Below are 10,902 nucleotides of genomic sequence, written 5' to 3'. Positions count from 1 at the left end.
TTTTTTTTTGAGATGGCAACTTAAGGGCAAAGACACTGTTCTCTCAGTTTCTAATGATTTATGTTGGCTACTTTTTCCTTGGTAAACCGGACAGCTAGGTGGGAGGGAACTTTGTCCATCCTTGCCCCCAGCACCTCACCTCTTAAAATGCCTCGTCTAGTGCTTTTGAATCGTTCCCTTTTAAAGTGAGAAATGCTCACTAAGCTTCATTCTCAGTGAGTCAAACATTTTTCTTAGCCCCCTGATACAAGAAGCCTTTGTTTTCAGGATGATCTCACTGCTACAACTTAAAAACAGCCTTGGAGTATTCCTAAGAGTGAAAATAAGGTCCGCCCAAAAGTGCATTCGCAGAGGAAATGGGTAAATAAGTTACAACACATCTACACCACAGAGCATGTAACCAGTGGTTAGAAAGGCTAAGGTTGAAAACAAATTTGACATACACTGGTAGATCTTTATTAGCACTGAACAGGCCCTTACAATATTGTGGGGTAAAAATAGAAAGCTACTGTTATTCACAATAGCTAAAACATGGAAGCAACTGAAGTGTCCATCAATGGATTAAATGGATAAACAAAATCTGATACATACATACAAAGGAGTATTATTCTGCCTTAAAAAGGAATTCTGACACATGCTGCAACATGGATGAAACTTGAGAACTTTATGCTACGTGAAATGTGTTACAAAAAGACAAATACCATATAACTCCACTTGTATGAGGTAGAAAGTGACAGAAAAAGGTGGAAGGATGGTGGCTAGGGGCTGGGGGAGGAGAAATGGGGAGCTGCTGTTTAAAGGGTAGAACCTGAGTTTGGCAAGATGAAAAGAGTTCTGGAGATGGACGGTAGTGATGGGTGTACAACAATGTGAATGTATTTAATACCACTGAACTGCACACTGAAAAATGGCTGAGGTGGTAAACTTCATGTGTATTTTACCATAATTAAAAAAAAAAAGGAAAAAAACAGAAAATTGCTAACCAATTATTTCACATCTTATTTTTGAGGGGAAGAAATTTTATATATGCACACACTTGTGATGACATGAAGGTCCAGAAGGAAATAATGTGAACTGTCAACAGGGGATGTGAAACTTGGGGAGCTTCAGTTTCCACTTTTAACTTGACACACTTTTGCACTGTTTTTTCAGTTACCACTTTTGTAGTAAGCATCCCAGCCAAGGCAGCGGTGGTGGGAATTCATGCTTTCCCTGGGAGGGCTCTGGAGGTCATTTGTGGAACTAACTGGAGTTCACAGCTGAGCTGCAGGAATCTGTAACCTTGCCTCAATGAGACAGACAGACTTACCAGGGTCTGGTTTTAAGTAATTCTAATACTGGGAGCTGTAGAAGCCGGGCTGCTCTGTCTGTACAGTAACGGATCCCTGTTACTGAGCACTGGAGTAACTGTGGGCATTCTCGCACCAAGGGGGTGAGGCTGGCACAGCTACGGCACCACTGCACAGACGGGCAAACGGAGCAGCAAAGAGAAGGGATCTGCCCGAGGTTGTCCAGCGCTGAATGGCAAAGCTGGGGACAAGCCCCAGGTCCTGTGTGACACCAACTTTGCCTGCACCCACTGTAAAGCCCCGGCCCCCTCCTCAAGGACAAGGACTCCTCCTTCTGGAAACTTCACATCCCTCTGCAGCAAGTACAAGGAACAGGCTTGCTTTGTTGTTGTTGTTGTTAACAAAGTAGAATAACATTTATTTATTTCTTAAAATGTTTATTATACATGCTGTATTTGTGGACAATCAAGACTGGTGATGGAACTCAAATTAGATATAAATTATGTTCAGCTGAGCTGGTTACAGTCTTGTCTGGCATGGGAACAGTTAAGCTGAGGCTTTCTTCTCCTTATAGGTGGCCATCATTTTCTTGATTTCAGCAATAGCTTTCCCTGGATTCAGCCCCTTGAAAAAAGAGAAGAGAATCAATACCAAACGGTAAGTGAAACCGAATGGAAGCGTCCCACGACCTTGGGGGAAGCAGGCTCAGGGCACGGTGACTGCAGATCAAGTCCTTTAATACCGGAGACCTGGCCTAAGAGCTCTCCTCTGTTTCCGCTTTTAGATATCTGAAAAGCGGCCAGCTCTCTCTGTCAAGAGCCCTGTCTCATTGGATTTCTGCTGGTGAGGCTACTGTAGCAGGTAAACAAGCCGGGGAAGAGCCATCTCTTCTATGACTGCGTGTCACAACCAGCCAGACGTCTCTTAAGGTCCCACATCAGTCACATCATTATGATTAAATCAGCACCCACAAGCTCTCAAAGGCACGTGTCAGAAATGACCCTCTGTCAACCCTTCAGAAGCACCAGTATGAGTCAACTGGCCGAAAACACTGGCCTTAGCTACAGTGTGACCCTGCAGCCAAAACATCTGTTCTGCAGGACACACAGTAATTAAACCCAGTGAACGCCAGCCTCGTAGAAGTAGGAAGGGAGATAACCAAGTATTTGGTAAAATTAGACACTCATCTCGGGTCAATGCAAGGTCCCCTTATTTTAGGACAACTCTAACTCTGAAAATAAAGTGTGTAGAAAGAAAGAAAAAGAAAAAGATCTTTGGAGAGAGAGAAAAGGGACAGAGAAGACACTTCAGAAGACTGACAGGGAATCATCTCTGAGACATTAAGTGAAAAAGGAAGATGACCGTGACAAACGACACAGGCAACACTTGCGCGTAGCATCAGGTATCTCTGGGAGGGCACACAGGAGTCTGGTAACAGCACTGCTGCCGGGCGGGGGGAAGACCCTGCACAGCGTACCCTCTGAACACTGAACCATGACTACCCCTGCCCCACCTGTTCATCGAAAGGGTATTAGACTTAGGCCGTCGGTAACAAGATGACACCCAGTCCCAGTGCAGGAAGGCAGGCACTGGCCTTGGAGGCAGGTGGCCTGCGTCTAGCCCTGCCCTGCCCACAACCTGACAGTGACCTTGGCAAGCTGCTCCCCTCTCCACCCCTGCTCCTGGGCTCAGCTTTGCCAGCTGTAAAAGGGTTGCACCTGATGATTTTCAAGATCCCTTCTAGCTCAAACAATCTGGGCCTGTGTCTGGTCTGGCCTCACAGCCCCAGCGTCCACCCCGCTTTACTGAAGGGGAGGGCGGGACACGGAGACAGTCCCACAGAGCCTCCGTCCGTCTGCTGCCCTCTGCGATGTAAAGGTTCATGCCCAGGCACGCCCCTCAGGATCCTCTGCGGAGCTTTGGAAGAAGTACAGAAGCCAGGCCCCAGCCTTGGAGATGCTGTCTTCTGACCAACCAGCTACAAGGGGCCAAGCACCCACTTGTTTTTTGAAGTAACAGAAGGTCCCGTTTATGGAGTGCTCACCATGTGCCAGGCACTGTTTTAAGCACTTTAGTGGCATGACTTGCCTCAGAAGTCACACAGCTCGCTGGGCAGACCCTCGGTGGAAACGTAGGCAGCGGGACACCAGAACCTTGCTCTCCCGCTGGTCGGGACCCCACCAGGCCTCACAGCCGATCTCCCACGTGAGAACCCACGTGAGAAGCACAGAGGCGGAGGGTGGGGCCCCTTGAAACACAGCGGAATTACCCTTTCTGGGTTTCATGTTAGTTAAGATATGCTGCCTTTTTTTTTTTTAACTGCGATCTGGTTGTCCTAGAGCTTTCCATCTTGCTGTCTGCTCATTGCACCTTTAAAATGGAATTGCTCTGCCCACAGTCTCTGCTCAAAGGGCAGCCCTGGCTGCTCCCTGCCCTGACTGGACCAGGGCTGGTGCCCGACCACAGCTGGCCAGCCAGCTCTGATGCGGGGCTGCCGGGGAAAGCTGAGCTGGGCCACTGAGATGCCCTCTGAGGAACGTGAGCCCAGAAAGACTGAGGGAAGACGGGCACACGCTGAAACCACAGGTCAGGGTGGGCCCCGGAAGCAGGAAGTATGAACAGAAGAGGGAGTGGAGGCTAAGTAAGCAGGAGCTCTGAGGCTGAGAAAAGACAGAGAAGAGAGAAAGCGCAGGCCCGCTGCCAGGGAGCAGAGCAGACCGGCAGTGATGTCACGACAGACCTTGGGGCAGGGAGAGGGAACCTGGCCCCTGCAGCTGCCTGTGTGCTGACGGCTCTCCTCCTGTGGCTCCTACCCAGTCGGGCTGAACACAGGCTCCTGTTCACGGGCCCCCGTGGCATCCCTGACTTCCACCAAGCCCCCGTGAACCTGACTTAAAAATCGTTCTCAAGGGGCCTGGAGAGTCTGCTCCGTGCAACAAAGTGCCGACAGCCTGCGGCTCACGCCGACACGACGCGTGCAGTCTGCTCCCCACCAGCACACGCCAGCTCCGCAGCAGAGCCGAGGGCCACGGCCCCACGCACCTTGGGACAGGTCTTCGTGCAGTTCATGATGGTGTGGCAGCGGTACAGAGAGAACGGGTCCTGCAGCTTGGCCAGGCGCTCCTCTGTGAAGTCGTCCCGGGAGTCGATCATCCAGCGATAGGCCTGGGAAGCCAGGGACTGGTTAGCTGAGCTGTTACCCTAAGTGGCCAGAGCAGCCCTCTGGTTCAGCTCAAAGCTCTAGGCGTGCAGAGGAAAGGGGACTCTCAGCTTAGATGCCTTGTCCCCACACTCTAGCTCTTGCCATTTTTCAAAGAAAGTCTCCTAACTCTTCTGTAACACCTTTTAATCATCTTGATTAATGATCCCCACAAACCTTTGAACCACACGCATCTGGACCCTGGTGCTTAATTATATACAACTAGGCATCGTCTTCAAATGATTTCATGTTGCTCATCAGCTTCCTCCCAGATTATGAACGAGCGAAGGCAGGGCCTGTGTCACACGACTCTCTTTATCTGTCTTCACAGCACTACCCATTGTCTCTGAGTAAACTGATGACTCAACAGACTTCTGAAGAGATAATATTTGTTCTACTTATATATATATATATTCTTTTAATTAGCATATCCATCCCAGAAGCCTGAGCCCAGCCAGCTGAACACTGATTAAGCTTCTGATCACTGGGCCTGCCCTGGCCGTGTTCCTGAGAGGACCTTCACATTTCCCAGCGACTCAGATCATTGGGACAAGCGCCAGCTGTGGGTGCACCTCATTGTTCGGTCTTTAATTTGGCCAGGAATCAGTACTGCTAACTGTCACACAACCACAGAACTTCTCTTTTTGTGGGACAATGAGAAACAAGAAGTTATTTTTGAGTTGCTTAAGAGTGTGAAAAGCACTGACTATAAATGTAAAAAGTGTAAGCTTCGCGAGAAGGCAGACGGGGCCCTGCAGTGAGCTGCACCCAGAGTGGACGGCAAGGAAATGTGGTACCACTCTCTCCCCACGCAAGCCCTGAACCCGGCGTTCCAGGCTTTCACCGGCCTGGAAACTACTGCCAACCTGACACCCGGGTAATTGCCCCTCAACAAAATGTCTTTCTCTCCTGCTTGCACATTAAAAATGGAAGGAGATGGGGAGCCTTCTGGCAGATGCAGTCTGGTGAAAGCAGGCAAGTGGGCAGGGAAGAGCCAGCTGCACAGGAGAACGCTGTAAACATCTGCAAGACACGGCTGCCACCCCGCAGCCACCACCCCGGGCACGACCCTCCCCTCACTGACGTGAAGGCATTTTGCAGAGGAAGCCCCAGACTGACTAAAAGGCCATGTAACTTCTCTCTAACGAATGCCAAGGAAGGAAGCCGCTGCGCCTCAAACACCTGGTTTCCAACAATACACTGTCCTTTTGGATTTCTGGATGCTTGAGTTTCAGTTTCTCTTAAAGTCAGGCAGGAGCACCTCACCTGCATGAGCACCGCGGGTCCCAGGTACTTGTCGCCGTTCCACCAGTAGCTGGGGCAGCTGGTGCTGCAGCAGGCGCACAGGATGCACTCGTACAGCCCGTCCTGCGCGGGGAGGACAGGGCAGTCAGGGGCCGCGACCGAGGCATGGCTGTGTCCTTAGCGGATTAAATGTGAGGTCTGGGGTCAGTGCGTGAACAAAGCGCCCACTTGCCCGTGAGCGTTCTTGGCAAAATCCTAGGAGTGGTTTGCAGAGATTTATCCGACTCATAAAAAAGATCTTGGAATTGAAATTTAGAAATTTGCTGAATTACAGCCCAGAGTTCTTAAGTCTAAGTTGAGTGTACTTATTCTTTAATAAATTACCCCATTTATTTAAAAAAAAAATTAAAGAAAACATGAAAAAACCTTACCACCCCCAATGCAATCTAACAGAAATTAAAAAGGCCCTGGGTGCGAGGCATGTGGAGTCTACACCAGCCTCTCTGCCCTGGCTCAACAGAGACCTCACTTCAGGTTTTCAGTGGGAACACCAACATCGTCCTAAACAGCCAACCCACACTGAGCACCTTGTGCTTTACTGACTTTACTTCATTTGATTGTCACAATAATCCTGGGGTGAGTGCTATCGGATTCCCATTTACAGGTAAGGCACGAGGTCCAGAGAGGGTAGGTCATTTGCTGAGGGTCCCACAGCTGCAAATGCCAGAGCTGGGATGGGCCCCCAGGCAGCCTGACTCTGGAATCCCTACCCTAACACTGCCACACTGACTCAATCTGCCCAACCAGTTCTAATAAACTGGACTTTCTGATTTGGGGAACAACAGAAGCTGATTCAAAGTGGTAAAACAGAAAGGCACACTGACATCTGAAATGACAGCTGAAAACAGATGACAGTCGATGGTTACGACTGTAACCACAAGTCTTCAACAAAACCTATGTTCTGTTCAGGAAGCTGGTGGGAGTGTAAACTGGCCCCACTGGTCTAGAAAGCATAAGGTCACACGATTAAGAGCTTTAATGACCGTCATATTCTTTAGTCCACTTATAAAAAGGTAGTTGTCGACAGAGATTTATCTTTGGGTGGTAAAATTATAAATTATTTAAAAGTTAGTTCTCTGTATTTTCCAATTATCCATTATGAGCATAATGGCTTATTTAAAATCATGGGGAAAAAGCTAGGTTCAGCATATTAATTTACAGAAGAGAAAAAGGCCGAATAAGCACAGTTTGGAATTTAAATGAGTAAATTCTGACTAGAGCACACGCTCAGGGGAACCTCCTCTCCCTAGTACCACCACACGGAGGAGGCGTTTACTAGCTACAAGCCTGCCGACCCGAGGAACGCGAGACAGCCCGCTGGGCCAGAGAGGCCAGTTCCAACCTGGACCCTGGGATGCGTCAGGCTCCCTGCGAGTTGGAAACTGGGGGCAGAGCTACATCCTGAGAACAAGAAACTCTTGAAAGAGAAGTCAGCTGCTTACTCTGACTTACAACATCACTGCATCGGCCCTCGTCATCTCCATGATGACAGAGCTTGGCATTCTTACCAGCACTTTCCTTTCCTAATGTTTTATGGGGAAAAGGAGAGGGGTTAAGTATTCCCCAAGACCTAAAGGGGAGAATCCATTTGTTCATTCACACAACTAATATTTACTGATAAAAAGCACATACCAGGATCCTGGAATCCAGAAAGGGGTAAGACCCAGCCCCTGCCCTTGAGGTGTGCTCGTTCTGCTAAAGGGTTGTCATGTAAATGAGTGAAGTGGTGACCCTGAGATAGCACATGTTCCTTGGCCTTGTGCAGGCACGTTGTTGGGACCTATGGTCCCCTTCCCAACTCTTCCTCTCCAAAGGACACTGAGTATGCTGGGAGTGAGTGTGCAAATCAGAGACTTCTTAGAGGAGTGTGCAAGAGACTAAAAACTCGGTAAGTCCTTCGCTTTCAGTGACTTTACAGGCTGTACAAAGAAGGAGCAAGTCTAAGAGTGAGAAGGCCTGTTCACAGCCTCACACAACAATCAGTAGATCACTGGTCCCTGCATGGGTTCGCATTACCCACCCGGCCCCAAGAGGATGGATATCCAACCCTGGACAGACAGTTTTGAAGTTCCCTTCCAGAAGACACTAAATGGTCTGTATCATCTCACGCTGCCACCGCCCCTCCCTCAGCCCTCAAGTCACACTTCCCAGCAAACATCTTTGCAACAAAATTCCTCAAATCAAGAAAATAAATTGGGACTAATGACCAGTTTCTCCCGATCTTCTATGGACTGCAGGTACTGCTGCTTGCCTTCCTGGGACTCGTCCTTCTTCTTTAGGTAAGGCTCAATGGATTTGTACTGAGCGTAGAAGTTGCTCAAATCCTGAGATAAAGAGGAAGAAGAAATGCGTCAGATTCCACCACCACCCCTTAGCTTTCCTATTTACCCCATTTCTTGGACACTGCCTACTTTTCTGCCCTGTGACACTCTCTTCCTTTGGCATTGATACTTGCAAAGGTCACCAAAGGAGAAACGGTCACAATGTAAGCATGATTAGGAAATCTCCTCTTTGCCCACTTGGGAAACTTTCCAATCCCACAGTCCTGTCTCGCCACTGTCCTTTAAAACATTCAGTCAGAAAAATGGAAGGTGGTCAAACAGATGAGGTATAAATTAAAACATGTAACAACGGCTGCTCTCCCAGTTGGCATTTTCCACATGAATTCTTTGTAGTTATGGCCAGATTTTTCATTTCTGAAAATGTTTCAAGTTCAAAAAACTTCTGTGCCCTGTTATTCCCAAACAATCCTCATGAGACGAGCTGCTGGAGGATCTTCTAGGCCACTTATCTTCTGCCATTCAAATTCCTTAACTAAAGTCAGGCAGGGAAAAGGCTTGCCCTAAAGATCTATAGCATAACACATGTACCTCTGCCCTCCTTCTCAAAAAAAAAAAAAAGTTGGGGGGGAGTGGAGAGAGAGAGGCAAACGGGCAGAAACTCACAGGCACAAGATCCTTTATCACATACATATGTGGGAGAGGGTAGATTTTTGAAACTTTGTTGAGGTTGGTGTCAATTCTTCGGGTGCAAGCTAGAGTGTTGCCTCCGTTGATGTTCATCGCACAAGAGCCGCAGATACCTGCGAGAAAACACAGTCAACGCCGCCCTCCCCAAGTGCAGTCAGTCCAGCCTCAAATTCTTCCCCCTGCATTGTCATTGCCCTACCATCAGGGGCAGCGCTGATGTGGGACATACCTGTGCAGAGGTGCCTGCTGCTTTTTTTTCCTTTTCCTTCTTCCTGCTGCCCAGAATGTAGACTTAACAACTGTAGTTACAAAAACCATCCTGTGAAACCACGAGGCAACCCTGCGGTTGGAAGCTGCCTGCTAAGGGTGGTCCTGGAGCACAGAAGGAGCCTGGGGGCGCTGCTGGCATCGTGGAGTGCCCCCACCACCCTAGCTCCTTGCTTCATGTGTTTTGAGAGATAAATCAGCCTTTGGTTTGTTTTTTTTTTGAAGCCACTGTAATTTGAACTCAAGCTTTTAACAGATACAACACCCCAAAGCAAATCAACAGTCTCGATCATCTTAAAGTTGAGGGCTGTATGCAGATTATCCAGAGACAGCTCTCATTCTCCCGTCTCCCCAGAGCAGTGCAGTGGCTGCACTGGGGATGTGAAACCCACATGAGCTGCCGTAGCACTGACTTTTTAAGAAGAATGAACTCATGTGAAACCAAACCAAAGCAAACCACAGCAAGCAAAAATAAGGTGCTGACCAAAGACCCAGAAATGAGAATTTTCTTAGCCCGGACTCATTTCCTGTGTATGGAATTTCCTAGGTTTTTCAGTGTTAAAAATGACTCTGCTACCTAAAGCCCTGCTACCACTTCTCTGAAGCTGTTCTTTGAAGACAGCAGCCCAGAGGAATGTGACTACCTGTGAAACTTACAGAGCTGTCACTTCCATAGGACTATGTTCTCTCCTCTCCTATTAATAAAGAGATGATACAGATCTGTCTTATGCAAATACTCCTACAGTTCCCCAAGAGATTGAGTATTATCAATATATTTACGTATGCCTGGCATCCGACTAGAGCAGTACTCTTTCATAAGAAATGGTATACAAAAAAAAAAAAAAAAAAAAAAAAAAAGAAAGAAAGAAAAAGAAAAACAAATTCAATGAAACCTCTCTTAAAAAGGCTTCCTTGGAAATTTCTCTTCACAAACAATGGAAACAAAAGTAGTTGCAATTAATATCATTCTGCCTCATTCTTTTTAGTTCACATGCGCCACACCTTATGTTCTTGGCTATGAAAGAGTTTTACGGGGAAAAGTTACTGAAAAGCATCTTTATTTCCTGTGTTGCCAGGACTTATGTGGGGAAGGTTGGTATTTAACTACAGCAGAATGTTCCTTGAATAGCAGGATCCAGCCACACTCTCATTATCTGTCAGCATTTGCTACATGAAGTCCAATCCTGTAAGATTAGCTGAATCAAAACAGATGTCTTAGAAGTAGGACTTTAAATGCTTGAAATGCACAGCAGAACAAAGATAAAAAGCAACGGGCCAATAGCTGTAATGACTTTTTTTTTATGGAAGGTTATTTGAGGGAGAAAGTTCGATTACAGCCATTGGTCTTGGCCCCAGCTGCCCTGTTTTGGTTTTATCCCAGGTTTTCCAAGCCTGGCCAGTGGAGTATACTGCCTGGGAGTGCAATTCTGGAATCTGACAACTCTGGCTGACTCCTGGCTCACCATCTATCTATGTGTCTTTCTGGAAGTCTCCCTGGGCCTCAGTTCCTTCATGTGTACACTGAGTGTAAATAACCATAGCACCTGTCCATCTCACTCTATAAAGTCCATGGATGGAGCCTGCACATAGTCTGTGCTCCACAGCCGTCAGATCAGTCAGCCTTCATAGCACCCTGTGTGACTTTCCCCACACCTGAGTACCATTTGAATGATTAGGAATTTTCTTTAAATCAACTCATTTTAACTTAAATTCGTATTTTAAAAATCATTTTTATCAGTTACACTATCATTAGTAACTATATTTTTCTAGTACATAAAATAAATACATAGCTATTAGTAAAAAATGCTGGTCTGCACACTGCCTGGAATCAGCCCCTGTGGCATCAGCAGCACACTGCAGGGACTGCTGTTCC

General features: G+C 47.5%; 1 protein-coding gene across 1 annotated transcript in view; it reads right to left on the bottom strand.

Annotated features, from left to right (window-relative positions):
* Positions 1-1,705: 1,705 nt before the first annotated feature.
* The window catches only part of SDHB (succinate dehydrogenase complex iron sulfur subunit B), a 29,117-nt gene continuing 19,920 nt past the window's right edge, over positions 1,706-10,902 (bottom strand). The window contains exons 4-8 of the mRNA XM_011000907.3: positions 8,739-8,875; positions 8,001-8,117; positions 5,755-5,856; positions 4,332-4,454; positions 1,706-1,913 (exon numbers count right to left, since the gene is read on the bottom strand). Coding sequence (XP_010999209.1) covers positions 1,836-1,913; positions 4,332-4,454; positions 5,755-5,856; positions 8,001-8,117; positions 8,739-8,875 — 557 coding nt within the window. The 3' untranslated portion in view covers positions 1,706-1,835. The remainder of the gene's footprint in view (positions 1,914-4,331; positions 4,455-5,754; positions 5,857-8,000; positions 8,118-8,738; positions 8,876-10,902) is intronic.

The sequence above is a fragment of the Camelus dromedarius genome, chromosome 14 (assembly GCF_036321535.1).
Source record: "Camelus dromedarius isolate mCamDro1 chromosome 14, mCamDro1.pat, whole genome shotgun sequence".
Classification (NCBI taxonomy): domain Eukaryota; kingdom Metazoa; phylum Chordata; class Mammalia; order Artiodactyla; family Camelidae; genus Camelus; species Camelus dromedarius.
The sequence above is the reverse complement of the archived record's forward strand: the minus strand, read 5'-3'. Positions and strand labels throughout refer to the sequence as shown.